Source organism: Lissotriton helveticus, chromosome 3_2, assembly GCF_964261635.1.
Source record: "Lissotriton helveticus chromosome 3_2, aLisHel1.1, whole genome shotgun sequence".
Lineage (NCBI taxonomy): Eukaryota > Metazoa > Chordata > Amphibia > Caudata > Salamandridae > Lissotriton > Lissotriton helveticus.
The window spans coordinates 254,275,706-254,292,164 of NC_136062.1; the positions used below are offsets into that span (position 1 = coordinate 254,275,706).

Here is a 16,459-nt window from a genome sequence, read left to right on the forward strand (position 1 = left end):
TCCTGAGAGCTGGTTGGATGCCCGCCCATACCTTCACCACTCTGCAAACACAACTAATACTTAAAAAAACATAGAAATTCACTGAAAAAGGAAAAGGCTAGAGGGACATTATAGTTAGGCTCAGGTTTCACTGGTACAAAACCAGTCAGAATTCAGCAGTTCCAGTTAGCTGAGCTAACTCGCTCCTTTGCAATGCACTGCTTATGACCTCACATATTACATAACTCATGACATGGTCAGTGACATCACTGATTACATCATCCACAGGATCTGACGCACCCACTCACACCCCCATATAACATTTAATACACCCACTCCAACTTCCACACTACCATTGTAAAACCGACTTACATGGCCACTCACTGATTCATAGATCAACACATCCACTCACCCATCCAGCCACTCATACACCCACCCACCCACTCACTCACTAACTAATACAGCCATTGACATACTCACTCATACACCTGTACAGCTACTCACACACTGAGTCAGTCACCCATAGAGCTACTCACACACCTACTCATTCACCTATACAGTCAAGCCCCATACTCACCCATACAGTTACACTCACACAAATATTAGCACGTACTCACTTGCCCATGCAGCCCCTCACACAAGCACTCAGTAACCCATGCAACCTCTGACTCACCCACTCACTCATCCATAAAGGCAGTCGCACACCACCTCACCCAATCACACAGACACTCAGACACCCATAGATATACTCAATCAATCAATCAAGCACTCACCCATACAGAAACTCACGTACCCACTCATACACCCATACAGCCATGTAGACACCGACTGACAGACCGATAGACATTCACCCATAGATTCACTGACACACCTACTCACTCACTTATACAGTCAGTCACGCACCCACTGAATCATCCAAACAGGCACTCATACACCCACTGATTCGCCAGTACATCTTGGTATATATTTAACATACACAAATTTTTTAAAAACACTCGGTCACTGGATGATGTCATCAGTGATGCCATTTCACATTTCATCAGTGATGTCATCAGGAATGTCACTGACCATGTCATAAGTGATGTAGTATGTGAGTTCATAAGCACTGCATTTTTGGGTGTGAGTTATAGTTAGCTCACTAACAATAACAGCTGAATTTCTCTGGTGCTGGATGCATTTTCCATAGACTTCTTTAAGCAGGGCCGTAGCTAAAACTACTGAACGGAATTTGCATGAAGTTAGGAGTCTGCAGATTGTGCTGTTTGTGATTTGGTTTAAATCTGTTCAGTAGTTTTTGAGAAATTAGGTGTTAACAAATATAGATATCTGGATGGTTGGGTCCGCAAGAGTCTCTCAAGACTCTCGCGTCAGCGAGCGCTCTGATTGGCGGCTAACAACATGAGAAAAATTTTGCTGGCAGACTTAGTCCTCTGTCATGAACATGTTAAAAAAAAATGCTATGAGTACCAATGTAGGGATACCCTACCCCCTAAGCCTCATAGGGAGAGACCCACAAAGACCCTTCCTGGCCAAAATAAAAAAGAAACCGCAGTTTCTACTGTGATACCACGGGATTGAAAAAACAAAAATGGCGGCCACTATCCTTTATGAGTGGGTGGGGTGCACATGGTCCGCTCTTCCCAAGCCTATATAGGCCCGAGGGATCCCAACCCTGGGGAAAAAATAATTCAATATGGGGAAAGGGGCTGCGTGGCCCCCCTCCCCAAGTCATCACAGACTCCAGGGTGCGCACCCGTGAGGCTGTTAAACTCATTAAAAGTGCGGGGCTCCCTGAGCCATTATTGGCCCTGGGGACAACACCCATTCCCTGGGACCATATCCCTAGCTATGTCCTAGGGGCCTACCCCTAGGACATAATGGTTTCCTTGTCCGCATTCTTACAGGCAACAGGAAAACCTCAAGCAGGAGCCTTTTTTTAATCATCTCCCACCATGCAGGAGCAAACAAAAAGTCTGGTCCCAGCGGGCAGAGCTTTAAAAATGCTCCTGCCAGCAAGGAGCAGACTTTTGATCGGTTTCCCTGCCCGCAATCAAAATATTGTTCCCACCCGGAGGGAGCAGCATAATTAGATGCTCCCTGCGGGTGAGAGCATTGCCGGCTCCATGCATGCAGGGAGCTGGCTGGGGCTACGGGGGCCCTAGGTCTCCCCCGCAGCCCTACAATAGTGTATGGTGTGTGCTCTGGGTGGGCACCAGGGCATCCACCTTTAACAATGCTGGCCCTGGACAATGGGGTCCTCGTGAGTGGAAAATGCTTGGGAAGGGGGGGCCGCATGACCCCCTCACTTTTATTTTAAGGAGTGGCCCTAGGGAGTGGGTTACCCAGGGCCTAAAAGGCTTGGGCAAGGGGGTCAAGCAGCCCCCTCACCTTTAATTAAGAAGAAAAAACAGCAGTGGCAGATATGGGGTCCCCAGGGCCTAATAAGGCTTGGGGAGGGTGGCCAAGCACTCCCCCCTTTTTAATTAAATAAAAAAAGGTTCTGGGGGGTTAGGGTCCCCAGGACCTAATGTGGCTTGTTGAGGTGGGCCGTGCAGCCCCCTCCCCATGGAAATACATTGGACCCTTTGGCCGTGCACAGCGGGAGGTTGGTTTTACGCATAGTAATAAAATATAACTTTACATTTAAAAAAGAACTAGAAGTTCATTGAAAAAAAACAAAGGTTAACGTAACAGTATAGTTAGGTGTGATAAAAAGATCTGTTTTAGAACAAAGCATAGAAATGTCACTGAAAAAAACGATGGTTAAAGTAACATTATAGTTAGGTGAAAGTGTTAGTAACAACGTTAACATTTCAAACCCAAAAAAAATAAAAATACAGAAATTCACCAGTTATAGTTAGCAAAGCTAACTACAACTTGCGAACCTGGCATGCACTGCTAATGACCTCATTTTATATCACTCATGGCATGTTCTGTGACATAATTTGTGAGATCTCACTTAGTCTGTATGCTAATAGTCATTGCAAGAAGAAAAATCTGCTTAAAATGGGTCTCTGAATTACCATCTTATTGCGAGGGTTGGAAAAGTTCTTCCAAACACATTGCCAGACTTGACTGCCAATCTGGTTTGGCAAAAAGAGAAAGAACAAGGGCCCCTTTTTTAGGTCTCGTGACCTATCAATGGGCATGCGCATTGAGAGAAGCGAGACTATAGGGCTTTAAACAAAGTTTACCTAACTGTGGCGATTTGGTGCTGTGCCCGTGGCTTTTAGGTCAATGCGCAAGCGCATTGACCTAAAATGCGCGTGCACATCACCAAATCGCCGTCTGTTCCCTCAGCCGCACTCCTCCCACACCTTTGAAGTGAAGCTTAGCTTCACTTCAAAGGCCCCGGCTGCTTCACACCCTCATGCCGCTCTCCCCGCTCCGCCCCCTCCCCTGCCCGCCGTGTGCATTTCTCCCCCCCCCCCCCCCCACCCCCCCACAGCAATGCCCTCCGTCTTGTTTCCTTTCTTGTTTTTCTTTCAGGTGAGATATCTTTTCCATCATTTGCGATAATACAGTTCTCATATGCATTTTTTAATTATTAGCAGCATATACACAGGCGCCCCTTCGGCGCTTTTGCTCTCAACCCTACTATCCAGCCACATCTCTATAAGTTACTCGAAGCATGGCCTGACATGTGCACAGCTTATTCCGGCACCACCATCCTGCCAGACGCTTCTGCTTTGTTCGGCCACCGCATGGCCCTATTTGTGCACATTTTACTTTCGTGCATACCCTTACCCGCAGCCTCTCCTTCCCCACTTCTGCCTTTTCGGGTCTCGCGCTCACCGCAGACCCCTTCACATGGCTCACACCCACCTTTTTTTCAGGTTACCATGCCATTCCCCACCTATCCCCCAGTCATTTCCGGGTAGGACGCGTGCACCCAGTGGACTCTCGGCCTTGGCCCGCTTATTCTGCCAGCCGCTTCTGCTTTGGTCGCCCACCGCATGGCCCCATTTGTGCACATTCACTTTCGTGCACACCCTTACCCGCAGCCTCTCCTTCCCGACTTCTGCCTTTTCGGGTCTCACACTCACCGCAGACCCCTTCACATGGCTCACACCCACATTTTTTTCAGGTTACCATGCCAGGTTACCTCACTCACCCTCAACCCCTCACCCTCACTCACCCTCAACCCCTCACCCTCACCCTCACTCACCCTCAACCCCTCACCCTGAACCCCTCACCCTCACTCACCCTCACCCTCACTCACCCTCAACCCCTCACCCTCACTCACCCTCAACCCCTCACCCTCACTCACCCTCACTCACCCTCAACCCCTCGCCCTCACTCACCCTCACCCTCACTCACCCTCACCCACCCTCACTCACCCTCACCCACCCTCACCCTCATTCACCCTCACCCTCACTCACCCTCACCCACCCTCAACCCCTCACCCACCCTCACCCACCCTCACTCACCCCCAACCCCTCACCCTCACTCACCCTCAACCCCTCACCCTCACTCACCCTCAACCCCTCACCCTCACTCACCCTCAACCCCTCACCCACCCTCAACCCCTCACCCTCAACCCCTCACTCACCCTCACTCTCACTCACCCTCACTCACCCTCAACCCCTCACCCTCACTCACCCTCACCCTCACTCACCCTCAACCCCTCACCCTCACTCACCCTCACCCACCCTCAACCCCTCACCCTCACCCTCAACCCCTCACCCTCACTCACCCTCAACCCCTCACCCTCACTCACCCTCATTCACCCTCACTCACCCTCACTCACCCTCACCCTCACTCACCCTCACCCACCCTCACTCACCCTCACCCACCCTCACCCCCTCACCCTCACTCACCCTCAACCCCTCACCCTCACCCTCATTCACCCTCAACCCCTCACCCTCACTCACCCTCAACCCCTCACCCTCACTCACCCTCAACCCCTCACCCACCCTCACCCTCACTCACCCTCAACCCCTCACCCACCCTCACCCACAACCCCTCACCCTCACTCACCCTCAACCCCTCACCCTCACCCTCACTCACCCTCAACCCCTCACCCTCACTCACCCTCAACCCCTCACCCTCAACCCCTCACCCTCACCCTCAACCCCTCACCCACCCTCACCCTCACTCACCCTCAACCCCTCACCCTCACTCACCCTCAACCCCTCACCCTCACTCACCCTCAACCCCTCACTCACCCTCACCCTCACTCACCCTCAACCCCTCACCCACCCTCACCCTCACTCACCCTCAACCCCTCACCCACCCTCACCCTCACTCACCCTCAACCCCTCACCCACCCTCACCCTCACTCACAACCCCTCACCCTCACTCACCCTCAACCCCTCACCCTCACTCACCCTCACCCTCACTCACCCTCAACCCCTCACCCACCCTCACCCTCACCCACCCTCACCCTCACTCACCCTCAACCCCTCACCCTCACTCACCCTCAACCCCTCACCCACCCTCACCCTCACTCACCCTCAACCCCTCACCCTCACTCACCCTCAACCCCTCACCCTCACTCACCCTCACTCACCCTCACCCTCACTCACCCTCACCCTCACTCACCCTCACTCACCCTCACCCTCACTCACCCTCACTCACCCTCACTCACCCTCACTCACCCTCACTCACCCTCACCCACCCTCACCCTCAACCCCTCACTCACCCTCACTCACCCTCAACCCCTCACCCTCACTCACCCTCACCCACCCTCACTCACCCTCAACCCCTCACCCTCACCCACCCTCACCCACCCTCACCCACCCTCACCCACCCTCACCCTCACTCACCCTCAACCCCTCACCCTCACTCACCCTCAACCCCTCACCCACCCTCAACCCCTCACCCTCAACCCCTCACTCACCCTCACTCTCACTCACCCTCACTCACCCTCAACCCCTCACCCTCACTCACCCTCACTCACCCTCAACCCCTCACCCTCACTCACCCTCAACCCCTCACCCTCAACCCCTCACCCTCACTCACCCTCACTCACCCTCACCCTCACTCACCCTCAACCCCTCACCCTCACTCACCCTCACCCTCAATCACCCTCACCCTCACTCACCCTCACTCACACTCACCCTCACCCACCCTCACCCTCACTCACCCTCACTCACCCTCACTCACCCTCACTCACCCTCACCCTCACTCACCCTCAACCCCTCACCCTCACTCACCCTCACTCACCCTCAACCCCTCACCCTCACTCACCCTCAACCCCTCACCCACCCTCAACCCCTCACCCTCAACCCCTCACTCACCCTCACTCTCACTCACCCTCACTCACCCTCAACCCCTCACCCTCACTCACCCTCAACCCCTAACCCTCACTCACCCTTACTCACCCTCACTCACACTCACCCTCACTCACCCTCACCCTCACTCACCCTCACCCACCCTCAACCCCTCACCCTCACTCACCCTCAACCCCTCACCCTCACTCACCCTCCCTCACCCTCCCTCACCCTCACCCTCACTCACCCTCAACCCCTCACCCTCACTCACCCTCACTCACCCTCAACCCCTCACCCTCACTCCCCCTCACCCACCCTCACCCTCACTCACCCTCAACCCCTTACCCTCACTCACCCTCAACCCCTCACCCTCAACCCCTCACTCACCCTCACTCTCTCACCCTCAACCCCTCACCCTCAACCCCTCACTCACCCTCACTCTCACTCACCCTCACTCACCCTCAACCCCTCACCCTCACTCACCCTCACTCACCCTCACTCACCCTCAACCCCTCACCCTCACTCACCCTCAACCCCTCACCCTCACCCTCACTCACCCTCAACCCCTCACCCTCACTCACCCTCAACCCCTCACCCTCAACCCCTCACCCTCAACCCCTCACCCTCACTCACCCTCACCCTCACTCACCCTCAACCCCTCACCCTCAACCCCTCACCCTCACTCACCCTCACCCTCACTCACCCTCAACCCCTCACCCTCAACCCCTCACCCTCACTCACCCTCAACCCCTCACTCACCCTCACCCACCCTCACCCTCACTCACCCACCCTCACCCTCACTCACCCACCCTCACCCTCACTCACCCTCACTCACCCTCACCCTCACTCACCCTCACCCTCACTCACCCTCACCCTCACTCACCCTCACCCTCACTCACCCTCACTCACCCTCACTCACCCTCACTCACCCTCACTCACCCTCACTCACCCTCACTCACCCTCACTCACCCTCACTCACCCACCCTCAACCCCTCACCCTCACTCACCCTCAACCCCTCACCCTCACTCACCCTCAACCCCTCACCCTCACTCACCCTCAACCCCTCACCCTCACTCACCCTCAACCCCTCACCCTCAACCCCTCACTCACCCTCAACCCCTCACCCTCAACCCCTCACTCACCCTCACTCTCACTCACCCTCACTCACCCTCACTCTCACTCACCCTCACTCACCCTCAACCCCCCCTCACCCTCACTCACCCTCACTCACCCTCACCCTCACCCTCAACCCCTCACCCTCAACCACCCTCAACCCCTCACCCTCACTCACCCTCAACCCCTCACCCTCACTCACCCTCAACCCCTCACCCTCACCCTCACTCACCCTCAACCCCTCACCCTCAACCCCTCACCCTCACTCACCCTCACTCACCCTCACCCTCACTCACCCTCAACCCCTCACCCTCACTCACCCTCAACCCCTCACCCACCCTCACAACACATATTGTGTTACAATAGGTGTCACATTTGCGAAAGATAAAACTATTGGCATTGTAAATAACAAAGCTATTAATTTCGCTATTTTCAAAACAAGCACATAAATAAAAAATGTGTCCTTTACAATACCAATAGCTCAAACTTTCCTAATGCGAGACCTATTGCATTGCTGTGCTTCTCTCCCCTGCTGCACTCTCCTGCTCTCTAGAGATGTGGCCTAACGACCAGAGCTGCCATCTAAGTGACGTAAATACAAAACATGTTGCATTCCAAATGCTATAGGTGTCACATTTGCGAAAGTTATAACTATTGGCATTGTAAATGACAAAGCCATCAATTTAGCAATTTTAAAAACCAACAAATAAATAAAATGTCATTTACAAGACCAATAACTCCAACTTTTCTAATGCGAGACCTATTGCATTTCCAATGCTTGTTCTTAAATGTGGGGCTGTAGACTTACTTGATTCCCACTGGTAATGTCCAAGGATTAAGACCATATTCAACAGTTTGACGAGGTTAGTGGTGGTAACCACGTAAATCCTCTTCGAATACGGGTTGAGGACGGCTGGTTAAAGGAGCTCAAGATCATGGCGGTCATGTTGTGCCCAGTTCCTAAACCATTCCCAGATTACGACCCCTGCCTTTTTGTCACATATGAGGACTAAAATAAAATATATTTAAAAAAAGTAAGTATAATATCTCAAATAACATCACTGGTGACATCCTCCAATGTGTGTTAGTTTGATTTATAGTTTACATAGTGGTGCATAACTACCATAGTACTTCTTTATCTAATGTTGGACACCTTATGTCCAGCTAATGTGTGTGAGTGTTTACAAAATCCAGGTGCTACTAATAAATCATAGCTGTGTACAAATATTGAACACGTTAGAAATGTTTGAATTGAAGAGTTACACTGTGCGCAGGTGACAGTTGACCACTTGTGTTCAGCATGCTTCACGCGTTTTTTGGCTTTGTAGAGAACGTTTGCAATAGAGCAAAGATCCTACATACAGCATACGAAGTATTGTTAGCAGCCTTCAGTTATTAGACAGAATCGTCTCAGCATGACAATTTCTATGTAGCAAAGAAGACTGTCCAACAGTTATTAAGTTATGTACATGTGCTTGTTTTGCTTAGGAGGATGGGCTACCTGTAACGTTTTCACCATACTTTGAAGGCTGCAGATAGTATAATCTTTAGGAGCTACAGACTTTGCATATTTTTTCAAACAATGTATTTTTGCCACATGTTGCATAGAGTGTACACTGTTCTTAGTAGATACTATTTAATACTCTGCAGTGTATTTCTCATTAAAGTTTCACTGTCTGCAAACTGTGTGGTACAGAGTAAACTCTCCATAGGGTGAATACTGTTTACAATATCGACTTCTCATATTACCCGGACACAATTCCTGTGTCACTGCTGCCATGCTCCTGAGGCAAATTTCCAACATATGTTTTGGAGTTACCCCACACTGCAATCCTACTGGAATTCTCTGCATGAAACCTTACGAGAAATCATAGGCTTACCAAACATGAACACGTGGTCGGCTTGCGCATTAGGAGTTTTCCGACAGCGGTAGAAATACAAGTACAAACACGCTTCATATCCCTATCATTACTGTTTGCAAAAAGAGGAATAGCCATGTACTAGAGGACCCCGGCGGGACCCTCAGTAGCGGCCTGGGTGGGGGCAGTGAAGAAATGGGGTGCTGCAGAGGAGGAAGCGATTAGAAGTGAGGAAATGAGAGGGACGCGTAAACATCATATATCTATGGAATGGACTCAACCCTTACACCAATTCAAACAACAGATAACACCTACAACATCCCAAACCCAGGTAGTCCGAACAACCCAGAATACATCTGAAAACGCACACAGAGGGACCAGTCAGCCCCAAATCAGGAACAGCATATTATAACTCACACAGACACTGAGTATACCGGAAAAACCAGTAGACGCTACCACAAACTTCACAGAACCCTAGAAATATACAAACTAACATTATAATAATCAGCAAGTCAAACAACCCCGCCTGAGCATTACCCATAACCCCCTACACTTAATAGAAGTTGAAATTACAGTTAATAGCTATGAAAATATTTCAGTAGTTCTTAGACCGAACCATACAGGAAGGATAAGCTCTGTTAGTCACAACAAACATAACATGAGACAGCATGAACAGCAACGCATGCAGACAAGATCCTTGTATTAGGCACAACATGTTCTAATTGATGTATTGCATACATAAAGGAACTGATGAAGACATGTATAATATGTATATTAACAAATGTGATGCAAAAATAGGAGCAGAATAAATGTATGAAAAATACGAAAATGATAATAAAAACATGTTAAAAAAATACGATACCTACTTCTCTACTCTTATTATCTTTATTTCTCAGTGTTGGTTCAGAAGGGGTTTGATACAGGTAAAAGCTGTCCATAGTACGGCGTTCGCTTCGGAATAAACTTTAAGTATTTATAGGAACTTGGCTTTCTCTGAACAGTTGTATACAAACCGAATACTTAAGCAATGAGGTTTTCCATATATCTGTGGTTGATTGTTAATGTGAACTATACTACCCGTGAAGTGTATGGTATAGAGTCTGTGTTGCACATAACCCATGCTTTCTACACCTAAGAGAGTTGTATCTGTGATGGCATTAGTAAAGCCTCCTATTTTTCATAGCTATATTATACTTACTTTCAGACCTCTAATGCCATATTGATTAATATAGCAATATGTGCAAAAATTTAACTTGGATTTATAGTTATTTTATTTAATGAGTTTTATATAGCGCGTGTATCAGAACGTTGTACAAAAGCACACATGTTAAACAAGAATAGAAGCAAATAGTAAATACTGTACGTATAACAAACAGTTAAAGCTTACAAATGAGAAAAGAAACAATAAATATGATGTAACCAAATTGCATAGTAGATTGGGAGTCCAGAGATGTTTGAGTGGTTTCAGGTCTATTGTTGATGGTATTTATTCAGTAGCAAAAGTTGTACTTCTGTTTTTGAACGAGTTGCTCAAAGGGTTAGATTTAGTTTCAGGAGGAAGTGCTTTCCATATTCTAGGGGCAAGACCGGAGATGGAGCGGGTATAAGCTCTCTACTTTTTGAATTTGTGGTTTCCACAGTAGCGAGGGACAGACTCATACCAGATAGTTCAAGTTTTTATGCCAGATAGACAGGAGTGTTATGCGATTCATGACAGTAACAATGTTTTTACCCCAATTGTTTGGCTGTCACGCAAAACCTCTACTACATACATCTTCAGCAGCATATCAAAATCCTGTATTCTCTCAATAGTTTTTGAGTAGCCTGACTAGGCTTTCTCTTGCTACAAAAGTCTGATTATGCCAATATTTACACTTGGGCTGCAATATCGAAACAGGTAATTATAATATTTGGTCTTTTTTTTACATACAAATCATGTAGAGCGAAGGACCATGTTCGAGGCATGGCTATGCCCTGAGGCTGGTTTAAATGAATTTCTAATTTGACCCTTTGTTTCACGTCTATTAACATAGCTGCCAAGTTTTCAGTTTGCTTATGTGTGACGTTTCCATTGTTTGAGTGCGGGTTTGAGTGACATTCACTACCCAACATGTGATACTTTGAGTGGCACTTTCTCACTAGGGAAACAAAACAATGAAGTCCATATAAAAAGCTCACTATCGGAAATGACCAATGAAAAGCCTTATTCAGACTATACTTCCATTATAATCCCATTAACACCCATCAGAAGTAGCCTGACCAACCCAGTCCATCCGAATTGCATTAATAGTATCAGAAACAGCCAACCCATCCCAGTGTGTTCAATTCCCTATTCACACCCACCAGCTCTACCCTGCTCGGTGTGCTCTAACCTCGTTTACATTCATCAGAGACAGCCAGGGTACAATATAGAATAGATTGTTGTTACAGGTTATATCTGGGTGTCCAGAAACACTTGTTACAGAGCTTCAATCTCTTCAAAACACGACTTCCTGTATGCTGTTAGGTATTCCAAAATTTAACCCAGTCTCAAAGAATATTAGGATCTTAATTGGTTACTTTTCAGTGAAAGAAGGATTTCTGTATAGTCCATAAAGGTGTGCACACCAGAGGCTCGGCACAGTTCCAAGAGACCTTCTCATGGCATGCATCCATTCGGAATTTGAGAACTGTTCCCACAAAACTTCTTATTCGTAAAATAAAGAAGGCTAGATGAGAAACGAGACGTTTCTCCTTCCTAGCTTGTAAACTCCGGAACTCTATGCCTAATGCACTGCGATCCCAATCAAATTATTCCTTGTTCAGAAAACTGTAAAAGCCTGGCTTTTCACCAGTCACATGAATTAAAGAGTCCTATATCTTGCTCCAGGAACACTTAGTGCCAAGATGCCTTGACGTTTGCGCGCTGTATACATTTTCACTTACTGTATCAGTGATGACATTAACCGCATGCGCGCTGCGGCGATTTTCGCGCTACGCGGCTTTTTTGAAAAAGCCGCCTTACATGACGAGCTCAGCTCGTCATCAGCGTGCGAGCGGCGCAACAGATGACGAGCTGAGCTCGTCATCAGCGCCGAAGGGGTTAATGAGGTCATAAGCATTGCATGGTGGCGGCGCAAGTTCTAGTTGGCTCTAATAACTATAACTGGTGAATTTCTGTGTTTAAAAAAAATATATATATTTAAAACTTTAATGTTGTCACTGACATATTCACCTAACTTGAACGTTGCCTAACCTTTGTTTTTTATACACATACAAGCACACACGTATTCAGACACAATTTGTACGAGTCTGTTGTAGTTAGTACGAGAATAGTTAAATGCAAGGCAGCTACAACCAAATTCCAGTCATCATGGTTACTGTATTTGAAAATAGAGCTGGAATGTTGTTAAAATAAACCTGCACATCCATTGTTAGGTGTAGCTAATACATACAGTGGTTGACTTCCATACTACATCATATTAGTAGTCAGTCAGTTAATCTCCTTTTATTATATCATTGATTAAAATCATTGCAATATATATTAAAATATCATAAAAGTGCATAAAATAGCCTGTAACGGAGCTATTGTAAGGGTTGCTTTTAAAGCCAAGGTAGAGCATAAGGCTACGAGCTAACCAGTTCAAATCTCCAGGGTAAGTGAGCTAACCAGAAAGTGCAAGTGTTCTAAAGAGAGACTGAGAACCTAGCAGTGGGCATGTTTTTTAGAAGAGAAAAGTAAAGTGCCTAGTGGGGGCTAAAACACCTGTAAAATACAAATTGTGTGGTCATGTTTTAAAAGGATTCAGTAATAATAAACATAAAAAGACAATGGATAAAGAAATTGATAACCGGCATTAATATGAGTCACGAAGATATTGCTCTAGTCAAAGAGTGGTAATAGCTTGCCATCCGTGGCTAACAAAAATGAGGATTATCTTTCCAGACTACGCCTAGCCGGTCTTATTGAGTTGTTAAGGAGTTCTTGTATTAGGCTAATATATTTTTTGAATTTCGCCTGGTCGCATGGCTCTGTCATAGTGACGGCAAAGTTCATGGCTTTATTGCAGGTTCGTATTCTGTGCACTAAAAAAGTGGTTTTAACAGGGTGCGCCGGGCATTCACCAGTTCCAGGCAGCAACACAAGTAATTAAACAACTCTGTTTTTATAGCTACAGAGCCTGCATTTCACTATCATGGAAAGGGAGTGCCGTTTTGAATTCATTTCTTTGATATGGAGTCGCATGATTTGTTTAAGGGAATCCTTCCCAATCGAACACTGAAGATATGGTTGTGGTCTCAGACAGGACGATTGCTTATTAACATATGATGTGGCCACCGCTTCAGGGATGGGTCTGCTCTTCAGCTTGGACATCATACTAGTACACAAACTTGAGAAGACTACAAGGATCCTGCAGATTTGGACAGTTTACTTGTGCATTGTTGGTCTCACAGGAAACTTGAAAAGGACTGGAGTGCACAAATTGTACCATATAGCACAGAATTAATTCTATACACTTGCACCTGCTCCCTTAGGTTGAGCCATTGGGTCAGTCTTATGGAGAATTGGAGATGTTGGAAGTGACAATCTTTGATATCTTATGTGACATATAGTTCTCCTGGAAGTTCAGTAAGTCTTACAAACTGTTGTTACATTACACTTTTGAGGCTTGGTAATAACCAGTGAGCCATTCTACTGATGGCTTATTCCATGAAAAGTGAACAACTCATACAGAACGACCAAATTAGAATACAATGATTCATTTAATTCTAAAACTAATCGATTGCCCTGGTATAGCGTCTTATGTGGTTAGTCAGAGAGCAAAACACTGGGGGTAGCGCTATTGTTGAGTCCTCTGGGGCTCCCAAGCAACACTGCGGTGGCACTTAACATTGAAAGGTATGCCAACAAATGAAAAAGGATTATGCTGAGACACAATAGTTTGAAAGTGAACCTGCAGTCCAAATAACATGCTTTGATAATGACCGTTCATGCCGAAATCCATGTGTGGTACTTTTTTGTGTTGTTGTGGGTTTGGTCAGTTAAATGCAATTTGTTAATGATGTTCCGCTTGAGTCTCTTCAGCTGTTTAAAATAAAAATAATGAACTTTTTCTAATATAAGGTGATCTTATTTTTCAGCAACACCCATGGCAATGAACCCATTGGTATTGTCGGATTGGCAATCAGCGGGACACAGGTTCAAGGAGCCACGGTTCTCTTGGGCTTGGATGTTTATGACATAGCCACAGCAGAAGCAGCAATGCAACGTCTCAAAGCAGCTAACATCCCAGAACACAACACATTTGGCTTTATGTTTGCCTGTGTTGGTCGAGGTTACCAGTACTATAAAGTCAAAAGGAATGTTGAAGCTGATGCATTTAGGAAGTTTTTCCCAAGCATTCCTCTGTTTGGTTTCTTTGGAAATGGTGAAATTGGATGCGACCGTATAGTCACAGGGAATTTTACGCTTCGTGAGTGCAATGATGTAAAGGATGATCTCCTTCATAGCTACACAACAGTTATGACTTTGGTCCATTTTGGAGCTGTGAAGTAATGGAAGTTTAAAGTAAAACCATGATATTTCCATCAATAATTCTCTTCACAGTCTGTGAGGTGACAGAGGCTCTGTACATATTTTTAATTTAAGTATTTCAAAAGAATATACAGACGTGATTTACAATTGTTATAAGATTGTTGTTTCCCTGAGGATTTTACAAAAAGTTCAATGCATGAAAGATTTACATTTTATTAATATAGCTCTTAAATCAGAGCTGCATATAACTATACATTTGCTTTGAATTTTATATTGCATCAAAGTTTTAGTCTTTGGCATTTACTATAGGCTTTACACAATACTGGTGTTCTGTGAAATAATTGTAATGTATATATTTAAAAATTCCCTCACACGTAAGCATTCGATGTACTGTTTACTGCAACCAGTCTAAATTGTGAAATTTGCCCAAAAGTAAGCAATGCAATTTATATTTGTGTTTGGACTACCAAACAAAAAAGGATATGTTTAGTTATAAAACACCATAAAGTACCAGTCGTTAAATATTCAACACATTCATGTCTTGTGTTATTTCAGCTCCAGATGAACCAGTGCATGTAATTTGTAATACTTTTGAACTGGAAATTCATTAATATGATACATTAACATAATTATTTAAAGAAATGGTCAATATTTCTATTTCAATATATGCATTTCCTCAAAACCCTCTCACTATTTCTGTGCACAGTGAACACTTTCGGAAATCACACTTGTGTGTCAAGAAAAAATAAGGACTCAAAATTGTTAATATATTTTCATTAGTCTGTTAATTTGACAGTATAGAATGATATACTCGGATCACAAATGCAGACTGATTAGTTCAATGCAGTCTTCTCTACTGGAGAACTCTTGGAAAAGTGAGAAAATATTTGCTTTTGTAAATAATTGGCATTAATGTTATTTCTTAAAAATCCTTCAGAGCAATAAAATTCATATTTTGGTTTATCTTTGTATGTTTTCAGTTTTTGTAGTATTATTGTACTGAAATGAAACATGATAACATGGTACACATTAATTTTCACAAACTCTGTACTTTAACCCACATACTAATCCATCTCCACCTATTGTACTGAATACATCCATGTACTTATCTAGCTAAAACTTTCTTTTGAATTCCCAAAATGGTATGCAGTTGGTATGAAAGGTAAGTACTTAGCAGTCCAATGGCTCAAAAATGTACCTTTTTAAATATTCAACGTTAAGCTGATTTCTTAAGACAGAAGGGCCCTTATGCATGTTATTTTTTTGTTCTGTGTTACATAAGACTTAAACCCAGCCATTAAAACTTTATCCAGTGATTTATTTTTATCTGTTGTCATGAATTGAAATTGTTACTAGAGCAACACTGAATATGTGTGCACTCTTAGCTCATTTCATGATTTCTATTGATCACACCTTTTGATTTGGGATTCCTTATGCTGCAGCTAGCATTTTGTCACTAGAATAGCATTCATGTATAAATTGTGTGTCATGAAATCTTCATCTGTATTGCATCTGCTATCAACAGGAGACATTTCCATTTGTAAGCATTATGCACAGCAGTGCGTGGCTGTATTCTCAGAGTGAGCACCAATTTGTAGTCGCTGACTGTAGTATTAGAACTGTTCATTTTACCCTTATTACATGCTGAAACCTAAATATCCGTATTCATCATTCCATCTCTATGTACTTAGATATGCATTTATTGCTCTGATGCCATGCAATCATAAAACTGGTATACTTTTATCATAGTTTAGCCTCGATCCTTCCTCATATGCAT

General features: G+C 45.6%; 1 protein-coding gene across 1 annotated transcript in view; it reads left to right on the forward strand.

The window, feature by feature from the left end:
* FBXO22 (F-box protein 22) overlaps window positions 1–15,645 on the forward strand; it is a 242,467-nt gene extending 226,822 nt beyond the window's left edge. Inside the window, exon 7 of the mRNA XM_078685154.1 lies at window positions 14,289–15,645. Coding sequence (XP_078541280.1) covers window positions 14,289–14,703 — 415 coding nt within the window. The 3' untranslated portion in view covers window positions 14,704–15,645. The remainder of the gene's footprint in view (window positions 1–14,288) is intronic.
* The last annotated feature ends 814 nt before the right edge of the window (window positions 15,646–16,459 follow it).